Source organism: Apodemus sylvaticus, chromosome 16 (genome assembly GCF_947179515.1).
Source record: "Apodemus sylvaticus chromosome 16, mApoSyl1.1, whole genome shotgun sequence".
NCBI lineage: Eukaryota > Metazoa > Chordata > Mammalia > Rodentia > Muridae > Apodemus > Apodemus sylvaticus.
The window spans coordinates 11,839,958-11,861,623 of NC_067487.1; the positions used below are offsets into that span (position 1 = coordinate 11,839,958).

Here is a 21,666-nt window from a genome sequence, read left to right on the forward strand (position 1 = left end):
GAGAGTTTCCAGGGCGTCCCAGGAGTGCAACTGGCCTAGAACTCTGACTGCCCCCGGGTCTGCGGCGGTCCCTCCTCCGGCCCCAGGGCCGATTACCATCCGCAGTGGGGAGTGGGAAAGGGGCGGGTCTCCAGGTGCAGGTACTTTCCGACGCTGGAAACTTGCTTAGCCTTTGGCGTCTGGGGACCCCATCTCCGCCCGGGTCCCCAGAGAGCAGCCCTTGGAGGGGCGGGGCGCCCGCTGTCTCTCACGCTTGCTTTCAGCCTCTCCAGTTACAGCGTCAGGATCTCCTGAATGAGCCTTTCCCTGCTCGGGACAAAGCAGCCGTGTGGCGGTGGCGTTGTCTTGTGAGGACCTCCGATGCGCCCGGGACTCTGGCAGGGAAGGCGCCCCGCCCGCTGCCTCGCCTTCACCCCGCCCGGCGGGGCCGGGAAAGCCCCCGCGGCTCCTCCCACCCAAGGGGCTTTTCTCCAGTCGCCAGCGACTTTGCTCCTGGAGCGCAGCCGCCTGGAGCTGCTTTCCGCCAGGCTGGAGCGTGCGGGGCTCCTGCTCTTCTGCGAACGCAGGGGGCAAGGGTCGGTGACCTCGGGGCGCGCCCCGTGTCCGTGTCCCCTAATCCGAGCCCCAGCCCCCGGCCCGCGCCTTGGCCTCCAGCATGGTGCTGCTGGCTGGGCCCGGGCCGGAGGGCGGCGGGACACGCTGCTTGTCCCAGCAGTCGCCGACGCCACCCCGGAGCGTACAGACAGGGGACGACCCAGCGGACTACGAGGAGTACGAAGACTTCTCGAGTCTGCCGGACACCCGTAGCATCGCGTCGGACGATTCCTTCTACCCTCCGGGAGGCGAGGAGGAGTGCGGCGCGGTGTGCGCCGAGAGCGTCCCGGAGGGCGTCCCCGAGGCGGCGACCCTCCTGCGCGCCGCCTGCGCCAACGACGTGGGGCTGCTGCGGGCCCTAGTGCGACGCGGGCCGAGCCCCGAGGAGGTGCGGGAGACTGACCGCAACGGCCGGGTAAGTCCCGACAGGGTTTGGGCTCCCTCCGCTCTCCTCCCTCGCCCGCATACCCGTGTCACCCCAGTCCTGGATCTACTGCCGCTCCGAGCACCCTTTCCTTCCTGTGAGGCAGTTGGGACCCCATTCGCGGAGCGGGCAGGAGATGATCCAGCCGGCTTCCTGCTTCATCCAGGTCCCTTTACCGCCCCAGGATCCCTGCATTCTCCCTAGAGGAAGAATTTTCCGCGCTGGAGATGTGTTGACATCTGGGGTGGGAGTGGGGGGTGTCCCTTCCACTCAGTGCCTGCCTGACTGTTAAATTTCCCCAGGCCCCAAGTACTCACTTTCAGGGGACATTTTCCGACCCCCAGCCCCATTTGTCCGCTCGGCCTCTCCCGCTGTCCCCACCTAACGTGTTGGTGCTCGAATTAGGATTTGAAAGCTACAGTTCCTTTCATTACCTAAACCGCCCGTCTTTTCCTTGCTTTTCCTAGTTGCCCGCGCGGCGATCAGCCAGCTTTAAGTGCGGTCCCCGCCGCGGGTCGAAGCCAGTGAGCCCTCACTGCCACCCCTAAGGCAGGCCGGGTGCTGTGCAGCTCGGTGGGGCACACACCGGGGTCGCCACGCGGGGAAGTAGGGAGGCAGTCTCCATTGATTACGCCAAGACTCAGAGATAACAAAGTTTCAAAAACAGAAAAAAGAGTTGGAGAGCTGTGTCCCCTGAATAGTAACTGGGAAAGTGACCGCTGTGGCCGTGTCCCCATTATTAGTCTCTGCTGGGTGGACAAACAACCTCACCTGATTTCCATGTTCCCAGAGGCCCCATGGTTTTTGCAGACTCAGCCTTGCGCAAATTAGGAACGCCTGGGCTTCTGCTTGGGAGTCACAGCTGAGGGAAAATATGCGCTCTAACATGGGGACTTGGTGACCCCGCGCCTTTGGCTTATCCTGGGGTTCTATATGCGCAGTGTTTTGTGCCTGACTGCAGTCTGGGTCAGGCTTAGGCAAGTGTGAAGCTAGGGTGCACTTTCTGCTTTTGATAACCCGACTTTGAACTTGGAGGGATGGTTTGTGCTTGTGATGTGACAGGGAGACGACGGGTCTGATGAGGTCAGCACCACCCTGGTGGCTGTTCCAGCTGGCTGGCAGCGGGAGAGAGGCTCAGGGGGCTACGGCTCTGCTCCACTTTCAGTTTAAGTAAGCGAGTTTTCAGGGTCAGGTGTTGGCGTTAGAAACCTCCGCTTCCTGAGCCAGCGTCGCGGCGGCTCGGGTGGTCTTTGCCTGGCTGCTTTCCCCTGTGAGTGGCCATGGCCTCCCAGCTCTATTACGTTTTACCGAGAGAGGAAAAAAAAAAAATCCCAAACAACAAAGTTTGAAAACAGCAAGGGAAATTGAGAACGAGTTAAACTGGCGCACAGAAGGTAGGCTGAGAGTGACCGAATTCCAGACCCCCTGGAGAGCCCCTCCCAGGCCCTGAGGCAGGAGGTGGCTACCTCCTTCAGTTTTTGTTTGTCTCCTGTGTAGCTCACCTGCAGCGACAGTCCCTACTGTGTGGTTTGTGAGCCTGAAGTACTGTCCTCCCCTAGAGTCCGGAGAATTCCCACACAGTGAGGCCATCACTTGTGGTCTGTCTCTCCGTTTCTCCCTGGTGCCCAAGCTTTCTCCTGCTGTGTTTCTCTTCCCTTGATTTTGAAGATAGAGTCTGAAGGGCCTTTGTTGTTCTGCTTTGAGTCTTCACCCCTTTGCACCCAGTAGATGTGCCTGGGAACCCGAGGAAAGAGTCGTGCCTGGGCTTTTTATCTCTGGGTCAGAGGACCAGGCCTGTGTTCTGTGTGCCCTGAGGGGAGGAAGCAAGCGTTGTCGGGAGTGAGATGGAGTGTGGCTGAGGTCAGGCAGGTGGGGAACCGAGGGGTAGTGGCGGGTGCAGAATGGTTTGGTCATAGCCTGGAGCAGAGCAGAGAGGCCGAGGGAGCTAAGGCTAGAGAGGTCCACTCAGGCCAGGTGAAGAGGACCTAGCGGGCTCAGCATATGGGGAATTGGGAGGAAAGGGTGTCAGCTGGCCAGTGACCAGTCTAGTTCTTCAGTACAGTCTTCTGATGCTTACCTGACTGGCTTTCTCACCACCTGCAGGGTTCTGTTTTAAGGATACTTTCTCTGGAAGGCCTTTTTACTGTCCCCCATCTAAGCCCAGAGCTGGCTAAAAGCAGTCCATCTGTTGAGACACAGGAGGGGAGGTTGTGAGGAAGTTTGAGATTGTCAGTAGCATGGTCATTTGGAAGCAGGTATCCTTAGAGCGCTGGGAGGAAAGTACAAAGGTCCTGAGGCAGGAGCCCTGCTCCAGCCTGGCCTGTAGGTTGATCTTGATTTGTCTTAATGGGAATCTTAAGGCAGGTTCCAGAGCTTTAGTGGAATAATAGTAGCGTGATTGCATTAACAGCAGGCGACTTCTGATGGGTGTCTCTGCTCAGCAATGGCTTCCCAGGAGCCTCTAAAGCAGTGGTACTCTACCTGTGGCTTGTGACCCCATGGGGGTGGGGCATTGAACACCCTTTTACAGGGGTCACATAGCAGATATCCGCACATTAGACATCTGTTATTACAATTCATAACAGTAGCAAAATTGCAGCTGTGAAGTAGCAATAAAATAATGTTATGGTTGGAGGTCACCATGACATGAGGAACTGAATTAAATGGTCGCAGCATTAGGCAGGTTGAGACCCACACAGCTCTCTAAAGGTGTTTGAATGTTGCTGCTGTGCTGAGGAGCTCACTTAGTAGGTAAGGAGGCCAGCCTGAGGCACAGGTAGCTGAGGACCATATGTGGGGACGAGAGGATGTGGCTGACCGAGCAACTTTGCTTCTGAGACATTGTTCTGGAAGGATCTCAACATTTAAATATTTGTTACATAATTTTCCTGTAGCTTGGAACACGAGCTCTCCCTGTGTTTTTGGATGCAGGTGGTTTGGTTCCTCTCATTAAAGGGCGGCCCCTCCAGGAACGCGCTAATTCTTTTCTTTGCATGCCAGTCTGTCAGGTCTGTTCCTGCAGCCCTGGTGGCTCTCCCTTAGTTGACAGTGAAATGGAAGACACCTTTGTGGCATCTAAATCTGTCCTGGAAGGGCAGTTTGCACGTCAGACATCCAGGAAAGCTGACGTGCCTCTGTGTGCTGAAATCTCAGGAAGTTTCCAAAGTCACTGTTCACGTATTTTATCAGCACAGCAAACCCCCACCAGCGTGGGGGGCTTACATCTCAGGTTTACAGATACTTGCCTGTGAACACTTTACCTTGGAATACAACTGAGGCACCTGTTGCATATTTTTTTAAATGAAAGATGTATGAACATAGAAATCCCGTCGTCCTAAAGCAAGGGTCACGGTGTTGGAATTCATGCCCAGCCCTCGGTCCTCCCAGGCCTCGCATGTGCAGCCGGTGTGAGCATGGAATTAGGCTGATTCTCAGAGAAGCTGGGCTCTCGGGGTTTTGCTAGTTACTATGGACAGTGGGTTCTGGCCTTGAACCTCCAGTGCTTGCCAAGGGTCAGAGTACACGGGGAGAGCTTTGCTTTGCAATTTGGGACAATGTGTTCAGTTCATCTGTTTTCTCCCTCCTTAATCTCTTTTTCTCTGCCCCTCCCCCCATCCTGCCCTGCTGCTGGTGTGTGTGTGTGTGTTCTCATCACAGTGCTTGTGTGGATGTCAGAGGACAGTCTTGGGTGTTTGTCCTCACTTTTGAGTCAAGGTCTCTTATTTTGCTTCTGCGTATGTCAGGGAGACCCACAGCTTTCAGAGGTTTTCTTGGGTCTGCCTTCTGCCTTCCACCTTGCCATAGGAACACTGCACTACAGGACTAGGGTACAGGCGCACACAGTGTGGTGCCTGGCTTGTTGTAGGACCTAGGGGTTCAAACCCAGGTCCTCATGCTTCTGTGGCAAATGCTTTGCCCTCTGAGGTACCTCCCTGGCCTGTTTTAGTTTCATCCTCCAGTGTGGGCAAAGAGAGAAGGTGGACTAAATAGCGTGCGCTGAGAACTCCGAGGACCACACTGGAAGCAAGTCTGCTCAAGTGGGTCTGGGACATCCGGCTTGTCAAGCAGCAGGCTCTTCTTCTTCTCTGACACGGGTGTGTCCAGGCTAACAGAAGTGGAGAGCCGCTTGTGTATGAGTGAGGTGTAAAGATATCTGTGACTGTGGTAGTGCTGTGTATGTTGGTCAGCCCCAAGTATCCACAGCAAAAAATACCTGTAAATTTTATTTATTTATTTATTTATTATTATTTTAAAGATAGAGTTTCTTTGGGCAGCCTCGGCTGTCCTGAAACTAGCTCTGTAGACCAGACTGGCCTCAACCCCACAGGGATCTGCCTGCCTCTGCCTCCTGAGTACTGGGACCAAATGTATGTGCTGTCACCATCCGGCAGTGATCATAAATTTATAAGAAGATATTTGTTGGGGCTGGAGAGATGGTTTAGCGGTTAAGAGCACTGACTGCTCTTCCAGAGGTCCTAAGTTCAATTCCCACAACCACATGGTGGCTCACAACCATCTGCAATGGGGTCTGATGCTCTATTCTGGTTTGTCTGAAGAGAGCTGTGGTGAATACATACAATACAATAAAATAAAATATATTTGGGGTTATACGTGTGCAATTTCCAGCCCTGGCCTGAGCAGGCCTGTCACTCTGGGCCTCTGAGTGCCAGGTGGCAGTGGCCGCAAGCCCGGGGTACAGGAAGCAGCTCACATCAAAGCAGATAGCCTCCCCTCAGTCTTACAGTCTCCTTCAGGACACACCTCAGGTGGTCTAAGAACCTCAGGCAGCGCCCCACCTTCTCATGGCGTGATCACTTCTTAGGAAGTACCACCTTAGGAACCAAGCTTTTAACCCATGGGCCTCTGAGGACATTCTGCAAGCCAGAGCACCATGTAACCCACACCTAGGCAGCCCCAGGGGCTCAACAGTACCCTTCTGCTGAGGATGGCCAAGTCTAGCCTATGAAGGCCAGTCGTTCATCTGTGTGCACCCAGCTGGTGAGCTGCTGATGGTGGAACCAGGAAGCCTCTGCTCTTGATCCCGCTCTGCTCCTGTGACCACTCAGCTTCCAGCAAGCTGGCCCTGCCGGCTTTCCACGGCACATGCAGGCCCTAGGGGGGCCATTTTGGCTCAGGTTTAATTCTACTTCTGCTGAAGCAAGTCACAGTTCAAGTCCAGGTTCATGTGTGAAGATAGACTTTCTTCTCAGTGGAGGAGCTGTGAAGCGGTGGATGAAGAGGAGCAATGACTCTTCTTGCTATATCAGTCTACCAGAGGAAGATGAGCGGGTCTAAGACCATGATATTATACACACCCTTGATATTATGCGATGTCTTGTAGCTATTGAGCAGTGATATGTGTGAATGTATATATGTGCGTCTATCCGTTTGAGTTCATGGGGAAGTGTTTGGGGGCTAAAATGGTCATGGTTTGAGGGTGACCCTCCTTGTTGAGCTGGGTGGGGCTTCTCTCTGTTCTTTTAACGTTGCACAATCAGCTACCATGCCAGCAAGATGCTTGGGACTTCTCAGCCACTGAAACAGCCTTGGATCAGAATCCAGCTCCCACGAGATATGATGAGGGAGTGGTTGTTTCAGAACAGGCAAGGGGACTCAACAAGCTAGCTCAGCAGGGAAAGGCACTTGCTACACAAGGCTAACAATCTAAGTTTAACCCAGGAAGTGAGATCAGGGTGGGCGGAGAGAACTCACTGGGCAATATTGCCCTCTGATCCTTCCCATGTGCATGCCGTGGTTTGTGCACCAGGGAAAGTTTTATTCTGGCTCATAGCTTCAAAGGTTTCAGTCCACAGTCACTCAGGCCTGTCATTTTAGGCCGGTGGCTGCACAGCACAGCATGTTGGGAGCACACGATGGGAGGTTACTCCCGTCATAGCAGTCAGTAAGCAAAGAGAGAAGGGCTGAGGCCTGTTTGTTCCACCTCCCAGTAGGTTCTGCCTCCGGAAGGTTTTGTCACATCCTGGTGGCGATACAAGCTAGGACCAAGCCTTCAGCACACCGAGGGGAATCTTCAATGTCCATTATTTAATAAGATAATATATATAGCCCTTTCATTTTATAGCCGGCAAAAAACAGGTCTCACAGAGCAGGCGTGAAGGCTCAGAGGACAGAAGCACTTACTTGTTGCCAGGTCTCATGGTCTCAGCTGCCCTCTGACTTCCACATACAAGCTTTGGATCCCCACATGCACCAGCACATGAGACGCTAGGTGTTAACCCTTGCTGCACCTATGGCTGGCAAAGGTCTTTTCTCATTCCGTCAGCTGCTGGTCCACTAGATTGACTGTTTTTCTTGTTCTACAGAAGCCTCTGAGTTTTCAATTGTTGGCCTCGTTTCCTGAGTAATTGGATTCCTATTTAGAAATCCTCACCTGTGCTTGCGGGGCCTAGTGTACACTGTGCTGTCTCTTCAAGCAGTTTCAGGTTTTACACGGAGGTTTTTTTTTGTGATTCATTTGAAGTGGATTCTTGCAGTGAGAGTTAAGGGTCTAGTTTCTTTCTGTGACATGTGAACGTGCGGTTTTCTGAAAACCATTTATTGAAGTTCTCTTCTTTTCTGTGTGCATCTTTGTAAAGTGTCAGGTGGCTATAGTTGTGTGTAGAATTAAATCTGGGTCTTCTATCTATATGTCTGTTTTTGTGCTAATATCATTCTGGGTTGTTTTTTGTTTGTTTTTGTTTTTTTCCAGACAGGGTTTCTCTGTGTAGCCCTAGCTGTCCTGGAACTCACTCTGTAGACCAGGCTGGCCTCGAACTCAGAAATCTGCCTGCCTCTGGCTCCCAAGTGCTGGGATTAAAGGCATGTGCCACCACTGCCTGGCCCACGCTGCTGTATTACTATGACTGTAGTATAATAGGCATGCTGAGGTTTTAGTCTTTTTGCTTTGGATTGTTCTTAGCCCTCCTGTTAGATTTCTAGTGGACTAGTGTCTTAGCTTATTGGGGTATTAGCTCTACATCATAGCCATGGGGCTTACGGAAGTCCAAACAATCCCTTATGTTAAACAGTGTTCAGTATTTATTTTATTAAAAAGAATAATAAAACAGAAGTTGTTGAATTGAGTGAAGGCAGTGTGTTTTTTTCACGAAGTTTGGGAAGTGATTCATGTAGGTGGTCTGGTGCGCGCGCGCGCGCGCGCGCGCGCGCACACACACACACACACACACACACACGTGTAATCACGTGTAATCATGCCATTCTGATCTTCTCCTTAGCTTCCTGATCTCTGTGAAAAGGATTCAGATGAGACACACAGAACACGGTGTTGAGAATAAGTAGAGTTTATTACCAAGTAAATTGCATCATTCCTAGTGGGTGAGGTTGCCCAGTGGCCAGAGAGACCGTTGCAGAGCAGAGCACTCTCGATAGGTGAGGGTGGACATTGGCCTGAGAGACTGCTCTGTGGCACGCTCTCCATGGATGTGCATGGAGAGTGGCTAGAGAGGCCATTTCCCCCCAACTTATATTTCAAGCAGGTTTTATGCCATTTTAAAAGTCTCAGGAACAGCCTTCCCAATGCTCATTTTCTGGCCAGATGATTGACAGGCATGCTTGGATTGACTTTTTTTTTAAAAAAAATTTTAAATATTTATTTATTATATCTAAGTACACCGCAGCTGTATTTAGAAACACCAGAAGAGGAAGTCAGATCTCCTTATGAATGGTTGTGAGCCACCATGTGGTTGCTGGGGTTTGAACTCAGGACCTTCGGGACAGCAGTCCTGAGCCCTCTTACCAGCCCATGGATTGACTTTTACAGGAGGGAGCAATGGTATGTAAAGTCTCCTGTTAGATAGCCATCTTGGAGGAGCCCAGATTCCTGGAACCAGGGCTAGATACCGATTGATCAATTGGCAACCTTCCAGGAAGTCCAAAATGTCCTGTCTCCTCCCAGGCCAGAGATAGGATTCAGGTCCCATTCTTCTGACTGGTCATTTGAGTCCTACTGTTCCCGTTCTTGGTTTTACATGGTGTTGATTATGAGGGAGGGGACCTTACCCAGTGCCTATCAAGTCTGCTGATACCCAACTGGCTACTTAGCAATACTAAGAGGAAGATCCGGGCAGGGAGGGTGGTAATGGAAGCGGCAGAGGCCTGGGTAGCATGGGCAGAGAGGCGGGTGGTGAATGTGGCCACAGCCTCTTTGGAACTCTGAGCTCATAGTTAGATGAGGTTAGACACTCAGGGCTGGGGCTGGAGAGAGGGCTTGAGGGCAAGAGCACTTCTACCCTTCCTCAGGACCTAAGTTTGGGTCCCAGCACCCCCATCAGATAGATCACAAATGCCTATGACTCTGGCTCCAGATGATCCAACGCCCTCTTCTGGTCTCTGTGGCTACACATGCAAACACACAAATAATGAAATCTTTTAAAAGTGATATGAAGTCTTCGATGTCAGTATGTGTATATGTACGTAAGAACCTTGAACAAGGGTTTTTAAAAGTTGTTTTTGAATTTAAAGGACAGTTGAAAGCGAAATTGACTCATTTCTACTAAGTCAGGGAAAATAAAATGTGGTAGAGATGGAGTCCATGTGACGTTTGACTTTGTGGGAAATTGGCTTGGAATGGTGGGATTTTAGAGCAATTTCCGAGTAAGAACAAAATCAACACGCAGACTTCCAAAGACATGTTCGTGTCAGAGGCAGATAAGCTCGTGCCCAAAGCAGGCACCGGATGGGCAGGCAGGGAGTCAGCTGCGGCTGCCTCTTCAGTGGGAGGCTACGCCTGTCCTGGGATGTCTCAGCCGAGAGAGGCATTGATGGGTCTGTGGATGGACAGATGGACGGAGGGACTCAGCCCCTTGTGCTTGTGGGAAGAGGGAATTTACGAGTGCTAACATTTTAGTACCACATTCTCCAACAATATGCATTTGTTCCTTTAGTTCCTGATGCTGAAGGCAGAGCCCAGGGCCTCACACATGCTAGGAAAATGTCCTTCCATGAAATTGGTTAGAATAAAGAAGTTGGGCTTCACAGTGCAAGCCTGTAATCTCAGTTACTGAGAGGACTGGGACAGGAGGATCAAAAGTTGCAGGCCAGCCTGGACAACTTAGCGAGAGTCTATCTCAAAATAAGAAATAAAAAGGAGGCTATAGGTCAGCAGTAAGAGCCCGTGCCGCATGGGTGGAGCCCTGGGTTCAGTATCCAGTTCTGGGAGGCGGGGAGGAAGATGAAGAGGTTACACTGAGAGAAAAGGAGCCCGTGCAAGACGGTCACACTCTTGAATAACGTGTCTGTAGAGACAGAAGAGGGCTCGGGCAGGGCTGCTCCAGAAAGATAATGGGGGAGGATGGAGCAGTGCTGCTCCTTGCTTGCAGTGGCTATGGGAAGACATACGTGGGCTAAATGTACATGGAACTAAATACAGGCATGCATATCCCCCACATGCATGTACACACTCACACATGTATGCACCCACATATGTAGCAATACTCTCTTGCATGCATGCACCCTTTCACACGTGGGTATACACCCTTCACACACATGTAAGCACAAACAACCCTTATGTACATGTAATCACAACGCATTCTCCCACAGTGCCAGTACACACCCTTATACACATGTATTTGCATACCATCTCACATTCAGGCACATACTCTGGGACATATATGTGTGGACACACCTTTACACACATGTATATATACACATACATTTGCACACGTCACATGTATGTATATACCCTTGAGCACACATGCACACACACACACAATGTCAGGTGACATCTGAATGCGTCCATGGTTTGCAGCAATGTCAAGTTTCTGGTATTACTGTTATGTCATTTTCAGGGGAGTGGTGTCAAAAGGACAAATGTTGCACTCTTCAGAGTGCAACTTCCTATGGGCCGGTTAACTATTTCAAGTGGTTAGTGGGGCTCCCCTGTGATGATGTCACTTCCCCCCTCCCACCACCACCACACACTTTCTGCTTGAATTTACCTTTGACGATGTGGTTGGAAGGAACCTGGCTCGGCACTGTGACAGCCAACCCATGAGTGTGCTATAAGAGCGTGGGTAGCAGGAGCCTCCTGAGCGCAGGTCTTAGGCCTCTAGAGGTTGCAGCTCCAGCCTGCAGCACCCTGGGTGCTGCGAGCCACTCCAGCCCCGACTGCTAGATGCTGAAACAGCAGATGCTGCTGCGAGGTGCCCTCTACCTCCAGATGCCACACCCTTGCCATCCTCGCCAGCCCCAGTGACTGATCTTTGCTGGATGCTCTGCCAGGTGGGAGCAGGAGTGAAACCACAGTTGAGCACGAATCTTCCATCTTTCCAACATGTCTTTCCCGTACCCCTCCCCAGATCTTCCTTCTGGCTGCTTGTGGGAGGGGGCGCTCAAAGGCAGTTGTGATGTTAGTTTAGTAAATATGACTCGTAGATTCTCCTCTTTCCTTGGCATTTCGGAATGCGGAAGATTTTTGTCGCAGATCAGGTACACACAGGCTTCCCAGCCTGGCAGCTACAATGGTGCTTGTTACATGTTTGTTTATTTTCATAGTAATTAAAATTAATGCACAGATGCCCGTCGCTAGTGAATGATCTGGTCAGGCAACTCAATAGTGGGAGTTTAGCTGCTCAATCCATTTGCTGTTTGTTTAAAAAATAAAGGTGAAGAGGGCATGCATTTATTTTTTGGGCTTGCTGCCACAATTAGATCTCGTTTTGGAAATAGTGGCATGGTCAGCGCTAGTGGACATGTAGGAATAGGATCTGAGCCAGGGGCCTAGTGGCTCCTGAGAGCTTTCTCTGTGTCCGTGGGAGCCTCCGGGGGAACCTCACGTGCCCTTAAGCACAGGAGCTCTGGAGAATTTCTTGGAGTAGATACCAAGTCTGGTACTCCAAGGTCCAAGTGTCAGGTCACGTGATCCTCCACGAGCCATCTGCTCTTTGAAAATGTTTTTTTTAACGATGTGTTTATTTCACTGTTTTGTGAGTGTGTTTTGTCTGCATGTACGTTTGTGTGCCATGTCCACGCCTGAGGCCCTCAAGGGTCAGAAGAGGGCTTTGGATCCCTTGGGACTGGAGTTACAGAGGGTTGTAAGCTACCATGTGGGTCCTGTGCAAGAGCCACACGTGGTTTTAATGGCTAAGCCAACTCCCCAGCCCTTCAAAATATTTTCTATACTTATTTGTTTTTCGTGTGTGTGTGTGTGTGTGTGTGTGTAGGCATAGCTGTACTGGGTGCCCATGTGAGGGTATGAGCGCAGCATGTAAGAGTCAATTCTCTAATTGTGAGGTCCAGAGTTTGAACAGGTTGCAGCAGCGCCTTTACCCACTGAGTGCCTGCTCTTTTGATTGTGTTTCCTGTAGGTCTGAAATGGAAAGGCCCAGAGAGTTTAGCACCACCTTCCTGCATTGCCCTGGGGACTACGTAAGCTCCTTAAATAGGAAGCTTTTGTCTTGCGTAGCCCGTCTGTTCGGCAGCTATTGTTTCTGTGAGTGAGTTATATCAAGGTCATTTCTCGGGACTGCTGGCTGCATTTTATCGGCTGAAAAAGCCACTAGTGAAGCAAAGGTTTGAAGCAAAAAGCAGTGATTAAGGAAATGGAGCTGGGTGTGGTGGTTTACACCTGTAACCCCAGCCTTCAAGAGGCTGAGGCAGGAGGATTGCCTGCTGTGAATCTGAAAGTTATAGTGTGAGACCTTGTCTCAAAAATAAAATAGAATGTGAAAGGAAAAAAAAGGAGGGGGGGAAACCTGGGGTGTTGGTGTTGTATGCGTTGTGGGTGTGGGTGGTGGGTGTTGTGGGTGCTGTGGGTAGTATTGTGGGTGTTTTAGTCCCAGCATTTTGGAGGGAGAGATGGGAGAAGCTGGAATCAGGAGTTCAAGGTCACCCATTATCATACATACACACACCCGCAAGTCAAGGACTCGCATCCTGTTAGAAAGGCCAGCTGCAGGGAGATGTGGCAGCTTTGGCTCAAATCTGGGTGCACTCTGAGTCTGAGTGAGCCGGGACTGAGGTGCTGCTGTGGAAAGCAGAGCAGGGACAGAGGGGCCTGGAGGGACTGCAGCTGTCCTGTCAGTGATGGCCACAGACTTTCTTCTTTCTTGAATACAAGTTAGAGCAAAAATGGCAGTGGTGCTGGCCCCGCCCTGGGTCTGATGTAGGGGTCACCAAGAGGCTGAGGGTAGATTTCAAATGTTTCCTTTAGCGTCGGTATGGGCACAGGGCCAGTTCTAAAGGACCCTACCCTCCTGCTCTGCTGCCTCCATCTGAACCTTCAGTGTTGCTAGTTGACAATTCATGGGACAATAGTCATTCACTAAAAATAGTGCGCAGTACCCCTGCACTCCCTCCATTGGCTGGTGGTGTTGGGTTTTTCCCCCCTCCTTTGGTGTGAGAACATGGGTGGGTTTCTAAGAAGTGAGTTCCAGACATGGAAAAATCCACTCACTCATCCAGTTAATAATTCAACCCAGCCTATTGAATTGTGGTGACCTTCTTTTCTCTGGAGTACAAATACCTGAGCAGGCCAGGGACATGTTTCCAGAAGTTCCTGAGGCCTTCTGTGGGTACTGTGGAACAGGGAAAGGAGTCATCAGTGTGTTCTCTCCTCTGTGGTAGCCCAGGCTAGACCATATTGATTATAATGGTAGGGAGGAGGTCACTTACAAGTCACCAGCTGGAGGGAGTGTTCCATTTACACTGGTTACATGTGTTTGTGTGTGCATGTACATGTGTGTGTTTAAGTGTACACTTACTGTGTAGGTGCATGTGGAGATTAGAGGTTGTAGTTAGGAGGCTATCATTCACCACTCTCCACTTTAGGTTTTCAGGCAGGGTCTCTTTCTGAAGTAGACACTCCCATTTCAGCTAGACTGGCTTAGCCAGTGAGCCCAGATCCGCCCGCCTCTGATGGCCCCCTCACCTCTCAGCACCAAGGTCACAGATGTACACCTGGCTCCGGTCTTTAACCTGGGCGTGGGCATCCAGACTCAGGTTCTTTTTTTTTTTTTTTTTTTGGATTTGGTTTTTTGGAGACAGGGTTTCTCTGTGTAGCCCTTGCTGTCCTGGAACTCACTCTGTAGACCAGGCTGGCCTCGAACTCAGTAATCCATCTGCTTCTGCCTCCCAGAGTGCTGGGATTACAGGCGTGAGCCACCACCGCCTGGCTCAGACTCAGGTTCTAATGTGGGCGTAGCCTGTGCTCCACCCACTGAGCAACCTCAGGCCCTACCCTGTGCTAGTGACTTGACAGCCATCATGCACCTAGGGGTAGGTGGGTGGGCACAGAGCACAGCTGTCTCCTAGGGCAGGGCGTGTCTTTTGGGAGGTAGAGAGTCCTGGATAGAGTGGGGGGAAGGAGAGTTAGGGCTTCCAGCTCCGGAGGTGTCCAGGAAAGCAAACAGATTCTCTAAGACAGTTCTATCCGGACACACCACAGCGGCAAGTTCATGTCGAACTGTGGGTCAGCTTGCGTTGGAGCGAGACCCTGCCTCATAGAATCAAAGAACAGCTTAAGGGATTTCTCACTGAGTGAAGGGACTTGAGGTCCCAGCACCTGTGGACGCACACCTGAGGTTTGGCAGGTATGTGTCGGTAACCTTGGCAACTCCCTGAAGCGAGCTGGCCAGCTGACCTGTGGAGCTCATGTTCAGGGAGAGGACCCCTTTTATCAACCTCTGACCTCCACCTGCCTGTACACACACGCACATGCGCACTCTCATACATCCCTACAGGGATGTGCACACACACCACCCCCAACACAACAGAGAGTAAACAGACACCTAAAGGCATCCCAGCGTGAACCCCTGCCCATCTTCAGCCTGAAGGGCTGCCCTGTGGATTTTAGAGTTGGCCGGTCTCACAGTCATGCGAGCCAGTTCCTTAAAATAAATCTCTCCACATCTGAGTCTCCAGTTGGTTCCTGTCTCTGGAGAACCCGCACCAATTCTGCCGTAGCAGTTTGCTCGGCTGGCGGATCATCCTAGTCTCCTGAAGCTGCCTGCTCAGCCCGGCTGCTGCCCCAGGGTCGGGCAGACTGACAGATCAGCAGGATTCCTCCTGTGGGTTTTCTCCCAGCTTTCCCTGCGGCTGGGTGTGGCCTATGTAGCCACTGGTCTGGATTTGCCAGGACCCCTGGGCCAGTGCTTCCTCTTCTTCCTTCTCTTCCACCTTCTCCCCCTTTTCCTTTTTGCCCTTCATTCCTTGTTAGAGATTGACCTTTACCGTGTCCTCCGGGTTAACCCTAAACTCATGATCTTTCTGTTTCTGCTTCCCACTTGCTGGGATTACAGACATGCACCACCGTGCCTGGTGGGGTGTGCACCAAAGAGCAAATTTGCATCCATCCCTGCTTAGGACGCTGTTCCTGGGTGCCTCCCTGAAGATAGCCCATCTTCCCTCATGCCCCTCAAAGTGACTTCAGCATCTGGGCGCCGGTTGTTTGATGGGCCTTAACTTACATGCATGCTTCCTCTCTGCCCTTTGATCTTACCGTCCTCCACATCTGGATTCACCTCCACACAGACATCCCTTGCTAACCAGCCTGTCTTTGGAGCCTCTACCTTCAAGGCTGCTGCTGGAGCTGCTGCCACGCAATATTGAGCAGGAAGACAAACTCAAAACCCAGAGCACTTTCTTTTGCTCACAAATTACTTCGATCTAACCGTGAGGTCAGGAATCTGAGACACATCCTTGTAAGTCACGGGTGCCATTATTTAATAACAGAATGAGATCTCCAAGCTCAGCCCTCCTGGTGTTTGGCCTCACTGCTTTCATGTGAAGACCTTCCTCTGCATGGTGGGCGTTTAATAAGGTCCTGTAGTTCCTTTATGAGATGATATAATAAACACTCCCCAGTGGTGGCAGAACTGTCCAGACACTGTCGTGTGTTCGATACGGCCATGGTTACCCTGGGGTCGAAGTCCCTAAGCCAGGGCAGGTAGCCGGGACGCCCCTCTGGGAAGGAGTGTTTGCTCTCTTCTACCTCTTCTTAGTTACGTAGTCATTCTTTTTATGATGTACTCCTTGTTGTACTTTGTTTTCTTGTGTGTAGCCCAGGGTGGCCCTGAGAGACCATTTGGGGTACACACCTTTAATCCTAGCACTTGGAAGGCAGAGGCAGGTGGATTTCTGAGTTCCAGGACAGCCTGGTCTACAGAGTGAGTTCCAGGACAGCCAGGGCTACACAGAGAAACCCTGTCTCAAAAAACCAAATATATATAGGCTCACTACCAACTGTTTGCATTTGATGTGGTGCTAGAATACACAGTGTGCCTAGGGCTTCCATCACTGTACCTCTATGTGTGTGTGTGTTTTCTTAATTTTCTGAACAGTCCATAAGATGACATTTATATCAACAAACAGTTCTCATTAGTCTTTTCATGCTGAATTGAGTTTTGCTGCAAGGCACTGTAATGCATAATTTAGAAAGTTGCTACCCATATCCTGTAGTCGGAACCAGATTCAAATGTCGATCTTTTCTGGGTAAATAGATGGGCCTTTCCCGATACATTTACATCTCCAGGATATTACTCATAGTTCCTGGTGCTTGACTCTACAGTGCAAATGTGTGCTTTCCCCATGCATTTACATCTCCAGGACATTATCCACATGGCCGCGTGCTTTTAACTCACTAGCAATGTGTGCTTCTCTACGGAGCTGGGAAACACTTTTTCTCGCTCAGATGCACTCGGGGGTGAGGGTGGAGGTGGGGGTAGGGGATATGTGAATTATTCATCTTAAGAAAATGCTTCTGATTTTTATGACTTGAAAGACCTTCTAGCGTGGCACCTTCAAGTGTATTTCTTTATTTATATAATGAGTACACTGTTGTTGTCTTCAGACACACCAAAAGAGGGCATTGGATCCCATTACAGATGGTTGTGAGCCATCGTGCAGATGCTGGGAGTTGAACTCAGGACCTCTAGAAAGGCAGAGGTCCACCACTGAGCCATCTCTCCTGTGTGTGGTATAGGCTCTTTGGGTCATGACTCCTGAGGGACCATTTGGGGTCCCGGTCATGACCCGCCCCTGAGCTTCCTTCAGAATTACCCCTCCCTTTTGCCTGCAGTAGCCTCTCTCCCTCCCCTCAAAAGTACCGGATACTCAGCTTCCCACCTATCCCATGCTCCTCTGCTGCTGGGGCCTTACTTGGGTCTGTTGGAGTGCCTTCTAGATTATCCTTCTTTTCCCTCTTCAAGGAGGTCTGCAGCTTCGGGCAAAATCTATCCTACCATCCTGAGCCTCAGAGTAAGCACCAGAAAGAGGCAGTGGGCATGTACTGTGAACAAGAAGGAGATGCCTGCCCCAGCCACTGTGCCTGGGGCTGGCTCTTTACCCCAACATTACCTAGCGTGGACTGACCAAGACAGTACGTGACAAACTGCCCAGGAAAAGGGATCACCGCACTTATTGTGACTTAGTGCTTATTGTCTGTCATGACTCTCATAACTACCTCAGTCTCCTAGTCTCCTGTTCCTGCCTCATTACCCTTGACCACCATACTTCTGTCTACTGAGCTCCTTTTTTTCCATGTTGTGGAAAGAGAAAGCCCTGTCCTCTCAGCTGCCTGTGCCCACCACTCCATCTTTAAACCTGGTGAGCCTGACGACAGCCAGGAAGTCCGAGCTTTGCCCTGTGTTTGCCCTACATGATCCAGTTCTGTTCAGTCAAACCACCAGTGACACTCCAGATCACAGATTGCTGGGACTGTTAAATACATTTTTTTCAGGGTGGCTCCTTCCTCCTCATTGACCCTGCAAGGGCGTGCCACCCTGTGAACAATAAACGTAACCTGCTCTCCGTCCCAGCTGGAATCTCTTCCATTCCCTCTCCCAATTGCATCCAATTTGTTCAAGATTTTACTTAAGAGATCGCAGTGTCTCTTAGCTTCTGCTCATACTTAATTTTTTTCCTTGTCTCACCATTGTTTTTTGGGGTTAACCAATCAGCTCTTTCGCTGCTTTTCTCCTTGGCCTAAATCTATTGGTTTTGAAATTCCTTTTTCAAAAATTGTTTTTTGACTGATACATGAAACATCCAAATTATACACGTTAAAAGGAACGTTTTGATACCTGCACGCAGCGCAGTATCAAGACTGGGTAAGTTAATGTGTCCTCAAACAGATGTAACACATTTTATGGCAAATGCTTTCAAGTTATTTTCTTCTGGCTTTTTTGAAAAGCACAGGGCCTGGCTGTAGCCGTAGTCACCCCACTGAGCAACAGGCCCTGAACTGCTTGTTCCTGCTATCTCGGGACCCACTGACACACTGACCCACTTCTCCCCAGCCCTCCCACCTGCTTTGAAATTCTTACCCTCACTTAATGTTTTATTTGTAACACCTTCCTCCATTGCCTCCTTATGGGCTTAGGTTTTCCAAAGCCTGCTTTAATAAGTGTACTCAAATGCTTTAACCTCCCTTGTAGCCCATCACCGCCTGAGGTAGTGGGAAGGAAAGGTTGATAGGGCAAAGGAGGCTGTGGACCTGTTCAGAAATAGTTCTCTTGTCTTTCTTGTCTTCTTCCTTTATTTCCCCTTCTCCCGGTACTGGGTACTGAACCTTCTAGAACCGTGTGCATGCTGACATGCAGTCAGTGTTAAAATGTCTTCCTAGTCCTTATTTGGTTCTTCTCTTTTCTGTCTGCCTCCCCTCCCCTTCCCTTCCTTCCCCTTCCCTCCCCTCCCCTCTCCTCCCCTCTCTTTCCCCCTTCCCCCTTCCTTCCTTCCTTCCTTCCTTCCTTCCTTCCTTCCTTCCTTCCTTCCTTCCTTCCTTCCTTCCTTCCTTCCTTCCTTCCTTCCTCTTTCAGTCTTTGCTAGAAAAATGCTTTTCTCCATTTGTTATTTTAAGAAGTTATTTTGGGGCTGGTAAGGTGGCTCAGTGGTTAAGAGCACTGACTGCTCTTCGAAAGGTCCTGAGTTCAAATCCCAGCAACCACATGGTGGCTCACAACCACCTGTAATGAGATCTGACACCTTCTTCCGGAGTGTCTGAAGACAGCTACAGTGTCCTTACATATAATAAATAAATCTTTAAAAAAAAGTTAAAGTTATTTTAAAAACTGAGAGTTTCGATATGTGGGTCTCCTAGAGATGCTTCTCTTGGCCTTGTCTTCTGGCCTGTCTGGTCAGTTTTTTCTGTATTGTTGCATGACAATTAAGCAGCCCTGGATGGCTGACTTCCCTCTAGAGAGTTGCCACAGGCAGACGGAACCGGGCAGACTGCTGCAGGCTGGCTTGTGCAGTAAGTCCATTCTCCTTCTGCCTTACCTTACCCGTAGGGCTAGCTTTGGGTTTCCTTATAGTAATGATGTGTTTTGCAGGCTTTCTGGCATTCACAGGCCGTGTCCTCGAGTCTTCCCAACCCTTGATTCCCTGTCGGGCTGCTTTGTTCTGTGTTGTCACTTGCTGTCAGCATGGTTCCCTGAGGCCTTGCTCCACTGTCATGAGGGGAGCTGAGGCTGATTTCAGCGCTTTCACCTTTCTGGGGACCGGGCTTGCCCTGCCCGCTTAGCTGGAAGGTGGTTGTGTCTACGAGATTTTTGTTTTGTTGAGACAGCATTTCACAATGTAGCACTGGCTAGCCCGGAGCTCCCTGTGTAGACCACGCTGGCCTGGCTACATCCTCCTCTCAACTGGTTACCACACTGAACTGCGGGATTTTTAGAAAATATTTAGTCATTTTGATTGATTTCAGCAGGAGAGAAGGTATGCAGGGTGCCCTGTCTTGCCACTGAAACTGGCGGTGTCTGGTTTGTGTACGTAGTCTTGCTGAGGAGAACTGAATTTTCTTCACACAGCAGGAGTCAACCTGTTTGCTTGTGGTTGGGGTTTGCCGCTGAGTTTCAAGCCAAGCTTATAGAAGGAGTTATCGAATTTCTTCCCAGGGTCTTTATCGCCATATGTCTGTTGATTCATTTTTGGATTTAGTGCTTTCTGTGAAGTTCTGAAACTGCATCTTTATTGTTGAGTATTTGATACTGCATCCGGGGATTTAATTTGCCTTCTTTGCCAATGGGATGGGTGTGACATTCAGGGGTGCGCATGAGCTCTTGGCTACTCTGGGGCTGTCCTGTTCTTTCCTTTACCCATTTGGATAATTAGTTATAATATCATAATTATACTGTTGGTGCTTCAGGCTGATATTTAATACATTCCTGTTTCATTTTGGTTGCTGTTTTTCAACAGCCTTTTAGTTTTGCTTGTGACCTTTAGAAGCAAGGGAATGCTATATTTTTATTTCATTGTTTCTGTGCTCCCAAAATGCGTCTTTGCCTTTTGATTAATAAAATGTTTTAGGATATATGTATATATGTACGTACATATACCTTTATTTTTGTCTTTAATTTTTTTATGTTTTATTCTTTTGTTTGTTTTTGTGGGAAGGGCTGGGATGCATGCCGTGGTGTGTGTATATGTGTGTGTGTGTGTGTGTGTGTGTGTGTGTAGGTAGGTCAGAAGATGACCTGCACGGACTCCATTCTATTTTTCTACCCCGTGGTCCTGGAGCTGGAACTCTGTGGCCAGCCGTGGCATCAAGCTGTCTTTGAGGCGCCATCCTCCTGGGCATCCTCCTGGGCTCCTTAACTTTTTCCCTTGCTTTGTGTTCTGAGACAGAGTTTCACTCTATAGTTCCTGCTGGTCCAGAAATTACTGTGTAGCCCTTAAAGCACAGTGCAGCCTGTCAAATATTAGGATTTGAGGCATGAGTTCCCATGCTCGGTGAGTGTGTATGTGGCGGGTAGGCGTGCTGAGACATGTCAATTTTATCTCAGGCTACCCTGCAGATCTCAATCCTGCTGCCTCCCCCTGAGTTCTGAGATTGGAGGTGTGTGCCACCACCACACCTGGCTTTAGGCGTGTGTTTTTATTGCTTAGTTATTAACTCACCCAACAATGCTGTTTGTGTATTCTTTCCATTGTCCAGGTATTTCCTTAACACTTAACCTTGAAAGGACAAAGGGCTGTTTCCAGGTTCGTCTGCTCTACCTGTATCCCCATGATTTGTATTCGCACTCCCGTGTTTTGTTTTCCTCTCTTATTTTGCTGAAGTTACAGACACACGCCTTTAGAAAACCCATTTAGAGGTCCGTGAGATTGCAGAGAACTGTGGCGGTTTCCTCCCCCGGCCGCTCGCCTGGCTCGCCTGGCTGCTGCCCAGAGTGGTGGATCGCTTTGAACCGTCTCTGTTTCCACTTTTATTCCATCTGTGGCGGCTCTTCTGGCTGGGAACCTGCTCACTCATGATGAGCCTTGATTTATCAGTTCAGGGTGACGTTGTTCACGACTCGCTGTTGTGGCAGATGGACGTTTTTGCTCCTATCCCTCATTTTCCCCCTTCTGAGTCAGACCCAGCCCGCCATCTGCATCATTTCGCATGTATTATTTTCATTCTTTGGATGGCGGGCATGATTGAGTGTGTGGGTACATGCGTGCATGCGTGCGTGCATGCGTGTGTGCATGTGTGTGTGTGTGTGTGTGTGTGTATGCGTGTGTATATGTGTGCGTGTATGCATGGGTGCACACGTGCGTGCATGTGTGTGTGTATGGGTGTGTGTATGCGCACGCGTGTATGCATGGATGCATACGTGCATGCATGTGTATGTGCGTGCATGCGTGTGTGTGTGTGTGTGTGAGTGTATGTTCATGTGCATGTATGCATGGGTGCATACGTGCGTGCATGTGTG

At 50.2% G+C, this 21,666-nt stretch overlaps 1 protein-coding gene across 1 annotated transcript in view; it reads left to right on the plus strand.

The window, feature by feature from the left end:
* The first annotated feature begins 239 nt into the window (after positions 1–239).
* Positions 240–21,666, plus strand: part of Ankrd33b (ankyrin repeat domain 33B) — a 78,343-nt gene continuing 56,916 nt past the window's right edge. The window contains exon 1 of the mRNA XM_052159518.1: positions 240–1,009. Coding sequence (XP_052015478.1) covers positions 656–1,009 — 354 coding nt within the window. The 5' untranslated portion in view covers positions 240–655. The remainder of the gene's footprint in view (positions 1,010–21,666) is intronic.